General features: G+C 42.6%; 1 protein-coding gene across 32 annotated transcripts in view; it reads left to right on the top strand.

Annotated features, from left to right (window-relative positions):
* Window positions 1-21,464, top strand: part of LOC110508187 (disco-interacting protein 2 homolog C) — a 254,241-nt gene that overhangs the window by 193,255 nt on the left and 39,522 nt on the right. For all 32 annotated transcript variants that reach the window (XM_090224799.1, XM_090224813.1, XM_090224804.1 and 29 more), the window contains 11 exons: window positions 2,840-2,949; window positions 10,337-10,439; window positions 11,144-11,208; window positions 11,719-11,812; window positions 12,133-12,252; window positions 14,470-14,584; window positions 15,534-15,673; window positions 18,075-18,211; window positions 18,561-18,769; window positions 19,213-19,327; window positions 20,552-20,753. In XM_090224799.1, the coding sequence (XP_090080925.1) occupies window positions 2,840-2,949; window positions 10,337-10,439; window positions 11,144-11,208; window positions 11,719-11,812; window positions 12,133-12,252; window positions 14,470-14,584; window positions 15,534-15,673; window positions 18,075-18,211; window positions 18,561-18,769; window positions 19,213-19,327; window positions 20,552-20,753 (1,410 nt within the window). The remainder of the gene's footprint in view (window positions 1-2,839; window positions 2,950-10,336; window positions 10,440-11,143; window positions 11,209-11,718; window positions 11,813-12,132; window positions 12,253-14,469; window positions 14,585-15,533; window positions 15,674-18,074; window positions 18,212-18,560; window positions 18,770-19,212; window positions 19,328-20,551; window positions 20,754-21,464) is intronic.

Here is a 21,464-nt window from a genome sequence, read left to right as displayed (position 1 = left end):
AACAGAATTCCAATATTGCTGTCTGGTCACCCATCACAGACTCATTGACTTGAATAAGGATAACCATTCTAGGAATGATATTTTAGTGTGTCTAAAGCAGCACAGGGTTCTGTACTACCAGGGTGTATTGAAATGAAACACTGATATCAAACAGGTTTTTAGTTTGGGGATTTTATTGCTCCTCTCCAAAACCTCTCCGTGCTTCTACACCTGCATTGCTTGCTGTTTGGGGTTTTAGGCTGGGTTTCTGTACAGCACTTTGAGATATCAGCTGATGTACGAAGGGCTATATAAATAAATTTGATTTGATTTGAAAACAAATGGAGAGACTTGGAATGGAAGGATAAGCAGGCAGAAGAGACATGATTAAATAGGAGGGCAGGTTTGTTTTAGTAAACAGACTGCATATAGAATGGCTTAGTACACAGACTGCATATAGAATGGCTTAGTACACAGACTGCATATAGAATGGTTTAGTACACAGACTGCATATAGAATGGCTTAGTACACAGACTGCATATAGAATGGCTTAGTACACAGACTGCATATAGAATGGCTTAGTACACAGACTGCATATAGAATGGCTTAGTACACAGACTGCATATAGAATGGCTTAGTACACAGACTGCATATAGAATGGCTTAGTACACAGACTGCATATAGAATGGCTTAGTACACAGACTGCATATAGAATGGTTTAGTACACAGACTGCATATAGAATGGCTTAGTACACAGACTGCATATAGAATGGCTTAGTACACAGACTGCATATAGAATGGTTTAGTACACAGACTGCATATAGAATGGCTTAGTACACAGACTGCATATAGAATGGCTTAGTACACAGACTGCATATAGAATGGCTTAGTACACAGACTGCATATAGAATGGTTTAGTACACAGACTGCATATAGAATGGCTTAGTACACAGACTGCATATATAATGGCTTAGTACACAGACTGCATATAGAATGGCTTAGTACACAGACTGCATATAGAATGGTTTAGTACACAGACTGCATATAGAATGGCTTAGTACACAGACTGCATATAGAATGGCTTAGTACACAGACTGCATATAGAATGGTTTAGTACACAGACTGCATATAGAATGGCTTAGTACACAGACTGCATATAGAATGGCTTAGTACACAGACTGCATATAGAATGGCTTAGTACACAGACTGCATATAGAATGGTTTAGTACACAGACTGCATATAGAATGGCTTAGTACACAGACTGCATATAGAATGGCTTAGTACACAGACTGCATATAGAATGGCTTAGTAAACAGACTGCATATAGAATGGCTTAGTACACAGACTGCATATAGAATGGCTTAGTACACAGACTGCATATAGAATGGCTTAGTACACAGACTGCATATAGAATGGCTTAGTACACAGACTGCATATAGAATGGTTTAGTACACAGACTGCATATAGAATGGCTTAGTACACAGACTGCATATAGAATGGTTTAGTACACAGACTGCATATAGAATGGTTTAGTACACAGACTGCATATAGAATGGCTTAGTACACAGACTGCATATAGAATGGTTTAGTACACAGACTGCATATAGAATGGTTTAGTACACAGACTGCATATAGAATGGTTTAGTACACAGTAGCTGCATGTAGAAGGGTTTAGTACTCAGGAGCTGCATATAGAATCGTTAAGTACACAGATTGCATATAGAATGGTTTAGTACACAGTAGCTGCATGTAGAATGGTTTAGTACACAGTAGCTGCATGTAGAATGGTTTAGTACACAGTAGCTGCTTGTAGAATGGTTTAGTACACAGGAGCTGCATGTAGAATCGTTAAGTACACAGACTGCATATAGAATGGTTTAGTACACAGTAGCTGCATGTAATGTAGAATGGTTTAGTACACAGTGGCTGCATGTAATGTAGAATGGTTTAGTACACAGGAGCTGCATATAGAATGGTTTAGTACACAGCCTGCATATAGAATGGTTTAGTACACAGACTGCATATAGAATGATTTAGTACACAGTAGCTGCATGTAATGCAGAATAGTTTAGTACACAGTAGCTGCATGTAATGCAGAATAGTTTAGTACACAGTAGCTGCATATAGAATGGCCCACTGTGTGAAGAACAGAGCAGTCAGGGAGAGAGAGCTCAGTGTAATTCATTTTTTTCCCTTCATTTTAGGCAGGTCAGTTAGAACAAATTCTTATTTACAATGATGGCCTACCCCAGCCAAACCCTAACCCGGACGAGGTTGGGCTAATTTTGCGCTGCCCTATGGGACTCCCAATCACGGCCGGTTGTGATACAGCCTGGAATCAAACCAGGGTCTGTAGTGACACCTCTAGCACTGAGATGCGGTGCCTTAGACCGTTGCACCACTCGGCAGCCCCATTGTGCATACTCCTCAGTATTGATGCCAACCAGTGGATTTAAAGCTATCATTTTAGCATTGATGACATAAGTCAGGGCTGAGTAGAGGTCTGGCTATGGAAACCCTACATATAATACTGGCACACAGCCTGGGTCAGGCCCAGGATGCCTCCCAAAAAGCCCCCTATGGGCCCTGGTCAAAAGTAGTGCACTACATACAGTAGGGACGCAAAACCCAGCATCAATCGGGATGAGTGCTCATTGATCGCTTCAGGGTAATCACTAGACTAGCTGTCTCCATTGGCTTCGGCTAATGGGGATCCTAATAAATCAAATCAAAATCACATCACATTAAATGGCAGATTGTGACTCGCTCTCTAATGCCTTGATTGTCTTTTCTTTTGTCTTGGTCCTAATAACTCTCTTTGATCTGTCTGTCTGTTTGTCTGTCTGTCTCTCTATCCAGGCTGGCCAAAGCTACTGTGGTTTGTGACTGAATCTAAGCACCTATCCAAACCCCCCAGAGACTGGTTCCCCCATATCAAGGATGCAAATAACGACACAGCCTATATTGAGGTAACACACAGATCTGTTATGTCTTTGACAGCTTATGCAACAACGTGAATGATATTCAAGATGTTCCCACCTTGTACCAAGATACATGTTTTTGCTGTCTGGTTTCTTCTCCCATTGATTTTGACTGCTATTCCCCTGGGTCTGTTTAACAAGTATCTCACTCTTGACAGCACAGAGTGATTGGATTGACTGAAGTCTATATTGATTATATGAATCAGTCATAATACGAAGAGAGGTGTTGCTGTTATTGGTTAACTACAGCTAGATCATGTGCACAGCTCTCATTGGGATGTCTAGGCTAACTGCAAACAGCACTTGTTTGGTGTAGTTGTCAATCGATCTGCTTGTGATTGCCGATCAATATGCTTCATGGGGTTTGATTATCATTGTCTGTCTGGTGATTGGATATTCAGTTGTTGCTTCTGTATGGGAGACAAAATGTATTTCCCAAATGACACCGTTTCCCCTATATAGTACACTACTTTTGACCTGGGCCCTGGTCAAAGGTAGTGCACTCTAAACGGAATAGGGTGCCATTTAGCAAGAAGCCGGAGACCAGTCAATCCAGTCAGATAATGTGGTTTGTCTTCATTTACTTTGGCTCTTTTTATGCAGCCAGGCGGTAATTTAAACCAGAGGTGTAGATATTCTATGTTGATTGTGAAGTGAGTGGAAAAATTCAGAATGAAATAGAGAGAAGAAAATGATGGAACATCATTAGAGCAGACAACTGGGATTGTCTGCATCCAAAATGGCACCTTATTCCCTATACCATTGGGGGCGCGGCACTGAGCCAGACACTGAGCTCATCTGTGTGAATTGTTTGTTTATAGTTATATCGCTCAATTTTGTTTTGTCTAAATCCAAGTGCGTTGCAAGTTTGAAAGTGGATTGTACGTGGCATGTGTGACCTTCTTAATCCTAATCGGTGTAATATGAGGAAAACTTTCCAATCACTACCGGGGGTTGTATGGATTCCATTAGTAAATCAACCACCATCACCTACTCCCCTGCGTTTCTGCTCTCTTTCCCAGATGAAACTCTCTCCAAAACAGCATGGCCTTGCCTGATGGTTGTTCTACAAAGTCAAAAAGGGAAACCAAGCAAAAGTGAGGCTCAAGAGGTGGTGTTAGGGACAGACTACGGAGGCGGGGAAGCTGTCACCCGCTCCCGGTGACCACCCTGTCAACTATGCGGTCACTAAATAATAACCTGGATGAGTTAGCAGCAAGGGTTAAATTTGAAGGGGACTTTAGAATAAGTAATTGAATCTGCTTTACAGAAATGTGGCTCAAGCAGGACAATATTGATGTGAACATTGATGGATAGACTGTTGTTAGAGCAGACGGAGACGAAACAACGTCACATAAATCAATAGGCGGGGGGCTATGTATCTTTGTAGATAATACTTGGGCCACGCAGTGTAATGTGATTGAACAAGTGTGCACCAGAGACAGATTCTTGTCGAATCATTCAGGCTATTCTATCGTCCACGCGAGTTTGAACAGATGACCATTACTCTGGTCTATGTGCCTGGACCTAACAATAAGGAAGCTGCTGACAGGATTACAGACTGTTTTAATGCTGCTCTTTCATGATCAGCTGACCAGACGGTATTTCTGCTTGGGGATTTTAATATGCTCTCCATTTCCGCGCACCTCCCCACTCTGCAACAGTACAGTATGTCACCTGTCCAACTCGCTCAACTCACATCCTGGACCAGTGTTATGGCAACATAGAGGACACATACAAGGCAGTGTGCAGAGCACCCATCAGGAAATCCGACCATAACGTTATCCATCTCCTACCGAGATACAGTCAGCAGGTTAAACGTGAATAACCTGTAGAGAAATTCATTCAGGTGTGAACAGATGAGAGTAGGTAGGAGCTCAAGGATTGCTTTGACATCACACTGGGAGGTGTTCTTTGACTCGTGCAGGGATCCCCACGAGATGACTGACAGCACCACATCCTACATCCAGTTCTGTGAGGATACTGTCATAAACATTAAAACTTTCTGTGTATTTACCAACAACAAGCCCTGGGTAGCTAAGGACTTGAAAATGTGCCTCAATGAAAGGAAGTTTGCTTTCCTGAAAGGAGATACTGATGCTGTAAAGGAGAAAGAAAATGAATTTAGGTCAAAAATGTGTAAAGCTAAAAAGGACTTCAAGGATGAAGTGGAGCAGAGGTTCTGTCCAGCCAATCCAAGACAAGCATGGGAAGGACTTAATGCAATGGAAAGGAAAAGAGGGAACAATACAATTGCAGACTTTTCATCCTTTGTAAATTACCTTAACTGTTTCAATGAAAGATTTGCCACAGTCGATTTCAAAGATGAATGTAAACAAATATGTGAGAGCATCCCCAAATCCTATCCTGTCCACATAACAAAGAGTGAGGTGGCCTCATGCTTGTCACATATTGAGCCACACAAAGCAATGGGCCCAGGCGGTCTACGGGTCAAGGTACTGAAGGTCTGCGCCAATCAGCTCAAGGGAGTCTTCACGTGACTGTTTCAACTCCTGCTGAGCACCTGCACAGTGACAAACTCCTGAAGGTGTTGACCATTGTACCAGCCCCTAAGAAGTCACGGGCCAAATCACCAAATTACTTTCGACCTGTGGCCCTCACGCCCCTTCTGGCCAAATGCATGGAAAGGGTTGTTAGTAAGCACCTTACCCTGTCCATAGCAAATCAATTGGACCCATCACAGTTTGCCTATTAGGCACAGAGGGGGACTGAGGATGCTACCCTGACCTTGGTGAACATGGTGGCTAGTCACCTTCAACATGCTAAATCATATGCACACAATTTATTGATTTTAGTTCAGCTTTCAAGACAATGCAGATACACACACTGCTGAAAGGACTACTGGACCTGAATGTCAACGGCGGCCTCGCAGGTTGGATCAAGGACTTTTTAACTCATGAATGGGGCCCTCTCTGATGAACTGACCCTGAACACACCCAGGGGTGTGGCCTTTTACCGTTGTTGTTCTCTATCTACACTTAATGAGATGAAGAGCCAAGGAAGCAATTTCAAGTACGCGAATGACATGGCTCTGGTAGGACTCTTTTTTTTAAAGATGCTACATCAGATGGGGACAGCTATTTTAAACAGACCAACAACCTTCAAGAATGGTGCCCGTCAAGTGCCCTCCACATCAATGTGGAATAAACAAAGGAGCTGATCATCATTGGCAACAACTTGCCAGTGTCCCAACCACTCTCTCTGAATTTGCAAATCAATTCATAAAAAATCCTACAATGTGATTTTCTGGATTTTTTTTCTCATTTTGTCTGTCATAGTTGAAGTGTACCTATGATGAGAATTGCAGGCCTCTCATCTTTTAAAGTGGGAGAACTTGCACAATTGGTGGCTGACTAAATACTTTTTTGCCCCACTGTACCTTTGACTATTGGATGTTCTTATAGGCACTTTAGTATTGCCAGTGTAACAGTATAGCTTCTGGTTCTCTCCTCGCCCCCTACCTGGGCTCGAACCAGGAACACATCGACAACAGCCACCCTCGAAGCATCGTTACCCATCGCTCCACAAAAGCCGCGGCCCTTGCAGAGCAACGGGAACAACTACTTCAAGGTCTCAGAGCGAGTGACGTTTGAAACGCTATTAGCGCTTAGCTAAATATGCAGGTTTAAAAATATATACTTCTGTGTATTGATTTTAATAAAGGCATTGATGTTTATGGTTAGGTACAGTCGTGCAACGATTGTGCTTTTTTTCGCAAATGCGCTTTTGTTAAATCATCCCCCGTTTGGCGAAGTTGGCTGTCTTTGTTAGGAAGAAATAGTCTTCACACAGTTTGCAACGAGCCAGGTCACACAGTTTGCAACAAGTCATTTTAGCAGGCAATATTAACTAAATATGCTGGTTTAAAAATATATACTTGTGTATTGATTTTAAGAAAGGCATTGATGTTTATGGTTAGGTACACATTGGAGCAACGACAGTCCTTTTTCGCGAATACGCACCGCATCGATTATATGCAACGCAGGACACTCTAGATAAACTAGTAATATCATCAACCATGTGTAGTTAACTTGTGATTATGATGGATTGCTTGTTTTTTATAAGATACGTTTAATGCTAGCTAGCAACTTACCTTGGCTTCTTACTGCATTCGCGTAACAGTCTCCTCATGGAGTGCAATGTAAAGCAGGTGGTTAGAGCGTTGGACTAGTTAACCATAAGGTTGCAAGATTAAATCCCCGAGCTGACAAGGTAAAAATCTGTCGTTCTGCCCCTGAACAAGGCAGTTAACCCACCGTTCCTAGGCCATCATTGAAAATAAGAATGTCTTCTTAACTGACTTGCCTAGTTAAATAAAGGTGTCCAAAAATACAGATTTCCGATTGTTATGAAAACTTGAAATCGGCCCTATTTAATCATTCCAATGAATCTGTCGACCTCTACCCTCTACACCCTCAGTTAAAGAGGCTTCCCTCTGGCCGGCGCCCATGGTCAAGAAGAACGTGTTCAAACATTCATTCCTTCCTTGTGCTGTTGGACTACTAAATGCAAAGTAGATTTTGTCAGTATATGTACTTATCTATCCAGTGCAGTTGGGACAGCGGTCGGCTGTGAGTGAATGTATCAATGTCCTCTGTTGTTAGTGTATGCAACATGACTGGTTTAAATGTGTCTGCTGTGAGAATGTATGTGATCCTTTTAATGGAAGGTGATGCCAAAGAAAAATGGCCATCCTGGATGGACAATAAAGTTTCTTTCTACAGTGTTATATAGTGCACTACATATGACCAAAGCCCTAGTCAAAAGTAGTGCACTTTATAGGGAATAGGGTGCCATTTGGGATGGGTCCATTGTTTGTTGATGTCTAGACAGTCTCCAAAAAATGGGTAGTGACCGTTTTGGTACTTTTGGCTTACTCAAAGAACTTTCCTACTCAGTCCCCACATTTTTTCTAGTCCTCTCCTTAGTCAAATGGACATTTACAAGAAAAATGTTCAGCAATGGCTTACAAGAAATGTCCTCGTCAATTCTACAAAGGAAAATGTCTCCAGAAATATTTAGTTCTGGACTTAATCCTTTAGACATGGTTGTTTTCGTAGTCATGCATCACTAGACATATGTAAGGCTGAGCAGATATCTGGATATGCTATGCATCACTCTTCTCAATGTAATACTACGTCAGATAGTCTGTAAGATATAGAGCATGAAGGTCTGTTATAATGACTTAGCCTAATGACTGTCTAACTTTTAAAGAGCGACTGCCCCTAAAAAGCAACTTCTTGTTTTGAAAATCGCCTATGTGGCATTGATATGAGTCATAAACATTTATTATCGTGCAAAAAAATGGACTACAAAGTGTAAACGGAATAATTTTGGTCAATTTTGGATGAGTCAGTCTCATCATGTGAGATGATAGGGGGGGAAATGGTGTCACGGAATGAAGGGTAACACAACAGGTTTATTTGGGTTGGGTTTATTTTAATCCTGCCCACAACTGGCAGCACCCAAGTAATCATACATTCGTAGCGCAGCTGCACATGACCCTATCGTAATGCCCATGGTAAAATTGATTTGATAAATGATATCCCTATGGGGCTAGTTAGGGACCAATGCACAAGGGACAATACTTTAAAAGGTCAATAACTAAAAATGTCAATTACTTAAAAACCTCAAACCAATTATAAATTGTAGAAATTCTAAAAGATGTGCAACTAAAAGATGTGCAACATGAAAATATTGTCCCATTTACATTGTGTAATTTGATGGTCCCTAACTATCCCCAGAGATAGGCTATCCAAAGTCAAACCAACTTTGCCATGGTCGCACACCAGCCGACTGAAGCTAATTGGCTAAATAATTTGACTAACTCTTCCCACCTGCAAACACACACGAGACACCCACATCAAACCACACCCCGAAACCAATTCATGTTTTAATTCAGTCATGGCTGCTAGCATTTCTTAATGAACCAAGTCTAAAATGAGGCGAGATCAGGAAGTGCAGTCCACCTTTAATAATTTTGTTCCATCTCCCTGTCTCTTAGTGCAGATTAGAAAATCAATGGTATAATCCATCTAAATGTCGAGTGCTGTTCTCCCATTAGTTAGGTTGAGATAAAAAATACTGTGAATAATGAAAGTTGCTGCTATTCATTCCTAAGTGTCCCAAATGGCCCCCTATTCCCTATATAGCAGGGCTGTTCAATGTTGGTCCTGGAGGAACAAAACACTTCTGGTTTTCATCCTCAACTTCTAATCAGGAACTGATTCAATCAAGGGACACCAGGTGGGACACCAGGTGAGTTCAATTGACTACCGGGTAGAAACAAAAAACAGAAGTGTTTTGTCCCTCCAGGACCAGATTTGAACAGCCCTGCTTTATACTGTAGTGTACTACTTTTGACTAGGGTTCATAGGGCTCTGGTCAAAAGTAGGGCACTATGTAGGGAATAGGATGCATTTTGGGAGGTACCCTCAGACAGACAGATGGAATGCTCGCTCTCTGTCTCTATCAATTCAATTTAAGGGCTTTATTGGCATGGGAAACATATGTTAACATTGCCAAAGCAAGTGAATTAGATAATAAACAAAAGTGAAATAAAAAATGTACAGTAAACATTACACTCACAAAAGTTCCAAAAGAATAAAGACATTTCAAATGTCATATTATGAGTATAATAACGGTGTTGTAATGATATGCAAATAGTTAAAGTACAGAAGGAAAAATAAATAAACTAATATTTTTCTCTCTCTCTGTGCTCAGTCAAGCAGTGGCTGAAGCTGACAGTAGTCTGTATAGTGTTTATGTTGTGTTGCTCTAAGCTAGCTCTGTGGTCGTTCATCAGACTGACTGGAGGAGGCACCATGGCTTTATTAGAGTGAAGACTGTCATTCCCGTCCTCATCTAGTACTGTGTGTGTCTACTAGGACTGGGATGTCTGGTCTGAGAGAAAGGATGTTACTGCCTGATGGTTAAAGGCAGAATTTCAGTTTCAGAACATGGCAATAGCACTGCCCTACCCCAGGATGTGTGTAAAAAGTAGGCAGAACAACATCATCTGCTAAGAGGCATTATGTGTATTCTCAATACTAGCGACTGATAATGAATCAGATATGTAACAGTAGAGTGGCTTTACAAGCAGTGTTTGAAATGAGCCATGGTTTGTCTGTACTGTAATTAACAGGTGGCGTCTAGCAACATGACCGTACTGTAGGTAGGGGAAATAATGGCCAATACAGCATATGTGTAATGATGGTCTGTGTTGCTGCTTTGTGACTGTGATACACATCCTAACGCCTGCTCTCTGTCTATCTCTCGCTCTCTCTGTGTGTGTCTGTCACTCGCTCGCTCTGTCTCTGTCTCTCTCCTCACCTCTTTCCTCTCTCACCTGCAGTATAAGACGTGTAAGGATGGCAGTGTGCTGGGAGTGACGGTGATGAGGATAGCTCTGCTGACTCACTGTCAGGCCCTCACCCAGTCCTGTGGATACACAGAAGGTGGGACTCTGCAACCCTCTCCGATAAGACATTCTACAGAAGTCATAGCACTAAGACTCTGCTATGGGAGACATAGAACATGCATTAGATAAATACTTTTTCATTACAATTGGATTCTCTCTCCATCTTTCACTTGTTTGGGTGTTCTGCTTCTCACAACAGTCATTGGTCTAAACCCCATCTCTCACAGTAATGATCATGCATTGTGTACATAGAATCTAACATGTCATGTATCAGGGTTACTGTTTGAGATGTCTATGTTGGATTAAACTATTATGTGCTCTGTTATCTCTCTCTCTCTCTCTCTCTGCCTCTCTCTCTGCCTCTCTCTCTCTGCCTCTCTCTCTCTCTCTCTCTGCCTCTCTCTCTCTCTCTCTCTGCCTCTCTCTCTGCCTCTCTCTCTCTGCCTCTCTCTCTGCCTCTCTCTCTCTCTCTGCCTCTCTCTCTGCCTCTCTCTCTCTCTCTGCCTCTCTCTCTCTGCCTCTCTCTCTCTGCCTCTCTCTCTCTCTGCCTCTGCCTCTCTCTGTGCCTCTCTCTCTCTGTGCCTCTCTCTCTCTCTCTGTGCCTCTCTCTCTCTCTGCCTCTCTCTCTCTCTCTGCCTCTCTCTCTCTGCCTCTCTCTCTGCCTCTCTCTCTCTCTGCCTCTCTCTCTGTGCCTCTCTCTCTCTGTGCCTCTCTCTCTCTGTGCCACTCTCTCCTCTGCAGCTGAGACCATAGTGAATGTATTAGACTTTAAGAAGGACGTGGGGCTGTGGCATGGTATTCTCACGGTGAGGACCTTCCAGCAGGGCTTTGATACACACACACACACATGTCTGCACAGGGCTTAGAGGGCTCGTTAAAGATGATTATATTCTTACTATGTTTTCTTTGAGCACCATTTTGAAATGGGAATTATATTATCAGAGGGGATTTTTACCACTGTTTAAATGTGTTCTCCCAAATCCAATTATAACGAACAGTGAATATATTCTAATGTGTAGCCACAGGGTCTTTAGTCTCTGTTGTGTTAGAGCAATACAGTCTGCATCCCAAATGGCATCCTATTACCTTTCGGGTGCACTACTTTTTACGAGGGCCCATCAGGCCCTGTACTATAAAGGTGAAAGGGTGCGGTTTGGGATGCATAGTGCATACACTAATTAATCAGTGTTTTAACCAATGAGATCTCATATCAGTTTTCCTAATTAGCCTAGAAAAATCCTGATAATTACCAGTCTTGATTGAGTCTTGACTTACATGTAATAACGGCTCTGATTAATGTGTCTCTCCTGTTGCAGAGTGTGATGAACATGATGCATGTTATCAGTATACCCTACTCACTGATGAAGGTCAACCCACTGTCCTGGATCCAGAAAGTGTGCCAATACAAAGGTCTGGATTCACCATCTCTCCATTCACTCAAGCTTCAGCTAATATACTTCAGATACGTGTGTATTTGACAATTGATACTGTTTAATAATATTGCATTTTACATGGTTGTAAGGATGGTTTCATGTACAGTTGAAACTGTTACTTCACTGTTAGCATTTTGACCGATTGGAGTAACATCAAAAGTGATATCTTCTGAATGTTATTGGGCTATTATAATAGCCAATAATATTGAACATGCATTTTGACCACACTGATTGACTTCTTTTTTTTCTTCGTGTGAACTGACCTTAACCCTTCCCATGGTGTGATCCATCCCACAGCGAAGGTGGCATGTGTAAAGTCCAGGGACATGCACTGGGCCTTGGTGGCCCACAAGGACCAGAGGGACGTCAACCTGAGCTCACTACGCATGCTAGTGGTGGCCGATGGATCCAACCCCTGTAAGACCACACTACTCTATTCTCTCTCACTCTCTCTCTCACTCTCTCACTCTCTCACTCTCTCTCTCTCTCTCTCTCTCTCTCTCTCTCACACACTCTCTCTCACTCTCTCACTCTCTCACTCTCGCTCTGCCTTTCTCTCTCGCTCTGCCTCTCTCTCTCTGTCTCGCTCTGCCTCTCTCTCTCTGTCTTTCTCTGTCTCGCTCTACCTCTCTCTCTGTCTCTCTGTCTTTCTCTATCTCGCTCTGTCTTTCTGTCTGGCTCTGCCTCTCTGTCTGCCTCTCTCTAAAAATGAATTCTAGAAATGTATCAGATGGGGTAAAATATTGTGCAGAACTATAGTACTGTAACTCTGTCCATGTTCATGATGCAGGTCTCATAGAATGTCCCTTTGTCACCTAGACTAAGTAGTCTTATAACGCTAGTCTTGAAGTATAATGTAACCAATATATAATTGACCAAGCAGCTGCCATGGAACCATTACAGTAATCTACCACTGGTGCTGTAAAAACGAACACTACATACCACTGCTACATTTGTATAGCTTAAGATACACTTGAAGTCAGAAGTTTACAGTCATTAAAACTCGTTTTTCAACCACTCCACCAATTTCTTGTTAACAAACTATAGTTTTGGCAAGTCGGTTAGGACATCTACTTCGTGCATGACACAAGTAATTTTTCCAACAATTGTTTACAGACAGATTATTTCACTTACAATTCACTGTATCACAATTCCAGTGGGTCAGAAGTTTAGTGTCCCTTTAATTTTCTGGAATTTTCCAAGCTGTTTATGTCATGGCTTTAGAGGCTTCTGATAGGCTAATTGACATAATTTGAGTCAATTGGAGGTGTACCTGTGGATGTATTTCAAGGCCTACCTTCAAACTCAGTGCCTCTTTGCTTGACATCATGGGAAAATCAAAAGAAATCAGCCAAGACCTCAGAAAAAAAATTGTAGACCTCCACAAGTCTGGTTCATCCTTGGGAGCAATTTCCAAACGCCTGAAGGTACCACGTTCATCTGTACAAACAATAGTACGCAAGTATAAACACCATGGGACCACGCAGCCGTCATACCGCTCAGGAAGGAGACACATTCTGTCTCCTAGAGATGAACGTACTTTAGTGCGAAAAGTGCAAATCAATCCCAGAACAACAGCAAAGGACCTTGTGAAGATGCTGGAGGAAACAGGTACAAAAGTATCTACAATGGGGAGAAAAAACGAATAGGTCTGTGAGAGCCGGAATTCTTACTGATTGATAGGTGATCAGATACTTATGTCATGCAATAAAATGCAAATTAATTACTTAAAAATCATACAATGTGATTTAGATTCCGTCTCTCACAGTTTAAGTGTACCTATGATAAAAATTACAGACCTCTACATGCTTTGTAAGCAGGAAAACCTGCAAAATCGGCAGTGTATAAAATACTTGTTCCTCCCACTGTATATCCACAGTAAAATGAGTCCTATATCGACATAACCTGAAAGGCTATTATTCTGACATTTCACATTCTTAAAATAAAGTGGTGATCCTAACTGACCTAACACCGGGAATTTTACTAGAATTAAATGTCAGGAATTGTGAAAAACTGAGTTTAAATGTATTTGGCTACAGTGTATGTAAACTTCTGACTTCAACGGTACCTATGGGGAGGGTAAGGGTTGAGTAATGCTGTTCTTTTCCAATGCTAGCCTTATAAATGTGAATCTAAAGAATATAATTGAAAGGAACAAATGGGTTAAGAGAATGGTTAAGAGGCAATGAGACCTGGTAACGGAAGGCAGTGAAATTCGTCATTTGATAATGAGCAGTATGTGTGCTCAGCGTCTGAGCTCAGCCTGACATGGTTATGGTGGTGCTGACAAGCAGTGCAAGCATGGAGCAAATCAACTGTGCCACAGCAATTAACCTGCTGTAACAGTTGTCCACATAATCAAACAATGCTGACATGTTAGATTGGTATAATGTATTGGATTTGAGTTCTCCTCTCCTCGCACCGGAGCAATATATATTGCTTCCAACCCACTCAAAAACCGCACAACTTAAATTTGAATGAGCAAGTCTGTCAATAAGTCAGTCTGTAGTAGCATGATTGGATATCTGTTTGTTCTTCAACATTGACTCTTAACTTATGTTATCTTTCTCTGTCTTCCTCTCTCTCATCCCTCTCTCTCTCTTTGTCTCTCCCCTCTCTCTTCCTCTCTCTCAGGGTCCATCTCGTCGTGCGATGCGTTCCTCAATGTCTTCCAGAGTAAGGGGCTGAAGCCGGAGGTTATTTGTCCCTGTGCCAGCTCTCCAGAGGCCCTCACTGTAGCCATCAGGAGGTACACACACACACACTCTTGTTGGTATTAACTTATATGCTCTTAAAAAAAAGAAACTCTTACGTTTACTGTCCTGTGGTATTTTAAGGTCAGTGTTTTTTCATCCATCTGTTACATAGAGTAGCTCAACTTCAAATAGCCACTGCTTACACGAACGAGGGCAAGTTTAATTCACTTTTTCCTGTAATTTGAGATTTCACTCCCTGCTCTTGATTATGACACTGTAAAATGCTCACTGTGTGCACCACATGCATCTTGCCATTACGGGTACTGTGGCAATTACATGATTTTATTTCCAGCAAACACAGTTTCAAACTCACAAATCTAATAAACGGCATGCCAATAAAACATATGGCAGTTTCTCTTCTGTTGCCCAGACACACACGCACGGACACACACGCAGTAACTCTAATGAAAGCACCCCCCATTGTGGCGTTGTCCTGTTTTTTTTTTTATAACCTTCCGTTGTCCCATGGGCGTTGAGCTTCGGGAACAGCCACAGCTCTAGCCCTCTAATTGGCTGTTGTTTGAATGGGATGAAGGTTTTGATTGGTGGATGTGTATTTTTGGAATTGCTGATAGTGGAACTACACTGTGGCTGACCCTGGTTTTGAACCCAAGCTCTCTGTGTATATTGTCCTTCTAGATTAATCACTTTTTGACCACACCCCTTTTCTGACCATTTCTACCATGGGCAAACAAGTATGGAAGGTTTTGTTTAAATAAAAAGGGTACGGTCAAAAAGTGAATGAATTCATATAGAACGACCATGTAGGTATGTACTGAATTCATATAGAACGACCATGTAGGTATGTACTGAATTCATATAGAACGACCATATAGGTATCTACTGAATGCGTATGTCTATCAGTGTCAATGAGATATGCAGAAGACACATTTCTGTTGCTCATTAAGTAAATGGACAATAAAGTAATAATCTTCTTAATAGGCCGACAGATGACAGTAACCAGCCCCCGGGGAGAGGAGTACTGTCCATGCAGGGTCTGAGCCACGGGGTCATCAGGGTGGACTCTGAGGAGAAGCTGTCTGTTCTCACCCTGCAGGACGTGGGCACCGCCATGCCAGGAGGTAAGCAAGGGTAGAAATGTCAAGGTTTCCAGAAGTCCTGGCTGGTAGATTCCCAGCATCAGATGGGAATAAGAAGGAATCTGGTAACCTGCAACATGTATTTCTGGAAAATCTGGGAATTTCTGGAAAGTTACTAGAGATTATGCAACCCTACAACAAACACAGCTTCATGTCTGCCTTATGCCCCTAACACAGCTTTATGTCTGCCTTATGCCCCTAACACAGCTTTATGTCTGCCTTATTTCCCTAACACAGCTTTATGTCTGCCTTATACCCCTAACACAGCTTTATGTCTGCCTTATGCCCCTAACACAGCTTTATGTCTGCCTTATGCCCCTAACACAGCTTTATGTCTGCCTTATGCCCCTAACACAGCTTTATGTCTGCCTTATGCCCCTAACACAGCTTTATGTCTGCCTTATGCCCCTAACACAGCTTTATGTCTGCCTTATACCCCTAACACAGCTTTATGTCTGCCTTATGCCCCTAACACAGCTTTATGTCTGCCTTATGCCCCTAACACAGCTTTATGTCTGCCTTATGCCCCTAACACAGCTTTATGTCTGCCTTATTTCCCTAACACAGCTTTATGTCTGCCTTATACCCCTAACACAGCTTTATGTCTGCCTTATGCCCCTAACACAGCTTTATGTCTGCCTTATGCCCCTAACACAGCTTTATGTCTGCCTTATGCCCCTAACACAGCTTTATTTATGTCTGCCTTATGCCCCTAACACAGCTTTATGTCTGCCTTATACCCCTAACACAGCTTTATGTCTGCCTTATGCCCCTAACACAGCTTTATGTCTGCCTTATGCCCCTAACACAGCTTTATGTCTGCCTTATGCCCCTAACACAGCTTTATGTCTGCCTTATGCCCCTAACACAGCTTTATGTCTGCCTTATGCCCCTAACACAGCTTTATGTCTGCCTTATGCCCCTAACACAGCTTTATGTCTGCCTTATGCCCCTAACACAGCTTTATGTCTGCCTTATGCCCCTAACACAGCTTTATGTCTGCCTTATGCCCCTAACACAGCTTTATGTCTGCCTTATGCCCCTAACACAGCTTTATGTCTGCCTTATGCCCCTAACACAGCTTTATGTCTGCCTTATGCCCCTAACACAGCTTTATGTCTGCCTTATGCCCCTAACACAGCTTTATGTCTGCCTTATGCCCCTAACACAGCTTTATGTCTGCCTTATGCCCCTAACACAGCTTTATGTCTGCCTTATGCCCCTAACACAGCTTTATGTCTGCCTTATGCCCCTAACACAGCTTTATGTCTGCCTTATGCCCCTAACACAGCTTTATGTCTGCCTTATGCCCCTAACACAGCTTTATGTCTGCCTTATACCCCTAACACAGCTTTATGTCTGCCTTATGCCCCTAACACAGCTTTATGTCTGCCTTATACCCCTAACACAGCTTTATGTCTGCCTTATGCCCCTAACACAGCTTTATGTCTGCCTTATGCCCCTAACAAGGATAGAAAGCATTATAACAAACAACAGAAAATGCGTAGATGTTTTGAATTTACCAGACACCAACACACACAATAACTTGATGTATGCCTGATACAGCCAAAAATGATTCCTTTGAGATACAGCAGGAGTTAATATTTATGCCGATAATGAGTTTCCATTTAATGGAATCTTGTTTTCCATTCAAAAATCCTGGCATTACTCACAGAAGCCTCATAAGTGACCGGCAAGACCACGTATAAAGAAGATATATTGACCCCCTTTTTCCTCCAAACGTAACAATGGTCATTATGGCCAAACAGTTCTATTTTTGTTTCATCAGACCAGAGGACATTTCACCAAAAAGTACGATCTTAGTCCCCATGTGCAGTTGCAAACTGTAGTCTGGCTTTTTATGGCGGTTTTGGAGCAGTGGCTTCTTCCTTGCTGAGCAAGGATGTCGATATAGGACTCGTTTTACTGTGGATATAGATACTTTTGTACCCGTTTCCTCCAGCATCTTCACAAGGTCCTTTGCTGTTGTTCTGGAATTGATTTGAACCTACCGTCTGTTAAGGGCTTCCTGGAAGTGTGTTGATGTGGTCTTGAAGCACCCAACACCTTTCTACTGTCCTCTCCACCTCTGAACACACCAGGCTTGCGTCACAAATGCCACTCTATTCCTATATAGGGCATTATAAGGCTCTGGTCAAAAGTAGTGCACTTAATCAGGAAAGGGTACCATTTTGGATGCACCCTCAGTTTCCTCCGCTATTTGCTGCAGAGTAATACAGTGTCAATATAATTAAGTGCACTTGGCTTGATCCGGGGAGGTAGCTGGGCCACTTCTCCAAAATCTCTTCTCTCGCTATTTGCTAATAAACTTTTGGCCTCAATCTCTCCCCTCTTTTCCCCTCCTCTTTTGAATTTCTTGCAGCTCTCATGTGCGTTGTGAAACCAGATGGGGTTCCGCAGTTATGCAAAACAGATGAGATCGGGGAGCTGTGTGTGTGTTCTGTCGCCACGGGGACGTCGTACTACGGTCTCTCAGGCATGACCAAGAACACCTTTGAGGTGAGGTCTAACAGCATGGGCCTGTGGGTTGAGCTACCCTTGGGTCCTGGCTAGGGACAAGTGAAGCTCCTGAGGATTGACTCTAACAACTGCTGTTGCTTCCGTAGTCTGAAAAACACATTCACAATTCCTCAAGTGTGCTTTAATCCATTAGTGGAGAGAGACTCATTTAATGGAATTGCACCCTTATGTGATTTGTTAGTTCATTCATTAATTAGTTTTATTTAGCCATTGGGCTAATTTAACCATCACTTAATCCACCTGAATTTCAGGGATTGTGTGTGATGCTTGTGTGTGTATTGCTGGTTTTTATGACTGTGATAAACTAATGTGTGTCTGTGTACTCTAGGTGTTCCCCATGAACAGTGTTGGGGCTCCCATCAGTGAGTACCCCTTCACCAGGACAGGCTTACTGGGCTTCGTGGGTCCTGGGGGGTTGTGCTTCATCGCTGGCAAGATGGACGGCCTCATGGTGGTGGGTGGAAGGAGGCACAACGCTGATGACATCGTGGCTACAGCCCTGGCTGTGGAGCCCATGAAGTTTGTCTACAGGGGGAGGTGGGTTCTAATCCATCTGTTGTGTATATAGTGACAGGAGTTTTCCTGAACATGTGACCTGACCAGGTAAGCCTCTGGGCCCTAAATTTTGGTTATAGAATAGACTCTGGGCCCTAGATATAGATTATAGAATAGACTCTGGGCCCTAGATATAGGTTATAGAATAGACTCTGGACCCTAGATATAGGTTAAATTTCTTGATCAAGTCAAGTGGACTGGTAAAACTCCTGACACTACTTAATGAATAAAGTATGGTGACTGTAGCTGATTGATTGATGTTGTGTGTCTCTGCTAATGCTGTGTTGGTAACAGTATTGGTCTGTGTCTCTCTGTTTTTCTGTGCTCCAGGATAGCAGTGTGCTAACAGTGTTGGTCTCATAGAGATCATATAAGTCATTCTATATGTAATTATATGGTCTGTCTCCTGTCTCTCTGTGCTCCAGGATAGCAGTGTTCTCCATCACTGTGTTACATGATGAGAGGATTGTGGTGGTGGCAGAGCAGAGACCTGATTCTACAGAAGAGGACAGCTTTCAGTGGATGAGTAGAGTGCTGCAGGTATACACACACACACACACACACACACACACACACACACACACACACACCAGTAGACTGATGTAAAGCCCTGTACTGTAACCCAGCCCTCTAGGTTCTTGTCCATTGCTAAAGAGACTGTGGTTCTCTATTACATCTTTCTGCAGCTTTATGATTGTAGTAAAAAATGTTATCTTCCTCTTGATCCAGTTACACATGACCTTGATGTCTGTACTTCCTTTACGACTTGTATGTAGCCAAATCTAATCACCTAGTTCCACTTAAGTCGAATATTCACTTAGTCATGTATTGATGTCAATGGGAGACCAAGTGAGAATGTAACTTAAGTGGCAGTGAGGATTTGTCCATTAGCCATACTTTGCATGCCTCAAACACTAACAATCACTGTTCCTCCACATGCAGGCGATATATGGTATGTCTTTACTGCTGTAGGTCTATCTGATTGTGTCACAAATGGCACACTATTCCCTATATAATGCACTCCTTTTGACCTGAGGCCTATGGGGCACACATCACCCTAAATCCCAGACCACACAACATTTTTGTGACAGTGTCAGTTCAGATACAGTGCGTCGCATATGCCACTGTAATTGTCTTGAACATCCATAGTAAACAGTTGTATTGTTTCTCGAAATGGGCATTCCTTGAGTTTTCCAGCCGTAGCCTGCCTAGGCTATATGCCTGTGGTTGAAATCAACACAGGTAGGCAGTTGTTTTCATATGTAGCCTATTTGACTGATAAACCATATCTTACAGTCCAATACATTTTCAAGTACATCTTTAGTCTACTTAGCATAGCGGAGATCATAACAGTTCTTCTAAGGCACACACTAACCATGCACCCTGTTTGAACGTCATCAACCAAATTGGCTGTAAGCTAAGACAGTGATAGCCTACTGGTAAGAAATGAAATTGACAACATGATCTATAATTCCGAAACACAATCCAGTTGATAAATGTATACAATGTTGTTGCATTGCTACACCGTGTATCATAAGCACTAGCCTAAACATAATATTGGCACTGGCAGTTAAACGTATCAACACTAAATAGACACATTTCACAACTCCAGACGTAACAGTCTATTTTCTGACAGTTTATCAGCTCATTTTACCAGCATTGCTTCGCGGTGATGCAAGACAAATAGACTCATTTGACGCGCCGTTGAAGCTCGTGGCCTGTCGGTCTTCTCTCATTCACTCCCATCATTCCCTCCCCATACAGGCCATAGATGGGATCCACCAGGTTGGGGTGTATTGCCTGGCCCTGGTCCCCTCCAACACCCTTCCTAAAACCCCTCTGGGGGGAATCCACCTGTCAGAGACCAAGCAGCTGTTCCTGGAGGGCTCCCTGCACCCCTGCAACGTCCTCATGTGCCCTCATACCTGTGTCACCAACCTGCCCAAGCCCCGGCAGAAACAACCAGGTGAGACACTGTTACACCGTAGCACACCATCCTGAGTGGGTCTGCCTAGGGGATTGATAGTTCATTTGTTGAATTGAAATCCTTAGTTTGTGTGGTTTTATTGGGTGCAATGAAGTCAGTTCAGAACTTGCAATTAGATTCACTTAGATGTATATTAGATTTATATATTTGAAAACCTGTTCAGATAGGGAGATAGAGATATCTACATTCATTTATTTCAACTTCTTCATATGTGTTTATAACGTTGGATGAGGTGTAGAACTAAGATCATGCAGATTGAGAACTGTACAGGGAGTGTATTGTAATCTGGTCCGATGACTATTGTAGCATGTTTCCCATCTGATCCAACACATTCCATCCCGTATCTCAGCTGTCACCTCTCTCCATTAGACTGTGTTCCTCCTAGATAGATCTTCCTTTGCAGCACAAGTTTCTCTGGACATTTCTGTCTGAAAGGCACTCTGTCAGAGTAGAATCCTCCAGTCAATTGACCCACCCATTCAGTTCCATTTGCCTCTGAACACAAGGTCAATCTCAGCCCACCCTGTCACTGTAAATGTATTCTGGGGATTAGGGGGAATTCACTGCACACACACAATGTGAGCCAGTGTATATCACTACAGATCACAGCCAGGGATATAGACCACCCCCGTGTGTGTGTGTGTGTGTGTGTGTGTGTGTGTGTGTGTGTGTGTGTGTGTGTGTGTGTGT

This window comes from Oncorhynchus mykiss, chromosome 28, assembly GCF_057628025.1.
Source record: "Oncorhynchus mykiss isolate SJ-2025 chromosome 28, ASM5762802v1, whole genome shotgun sequence".
NCBI lineage: Eukaryota > Metazoa > Chordata > Actinopteri > Salmoniformes > Salmonidae > Oncorhynchus > Oncorhynchus mykiss.
Note: the sequence above shows the minus strand (reverse complement) of the source record. Positions and strands in the feature narration are given on the sequence as shown.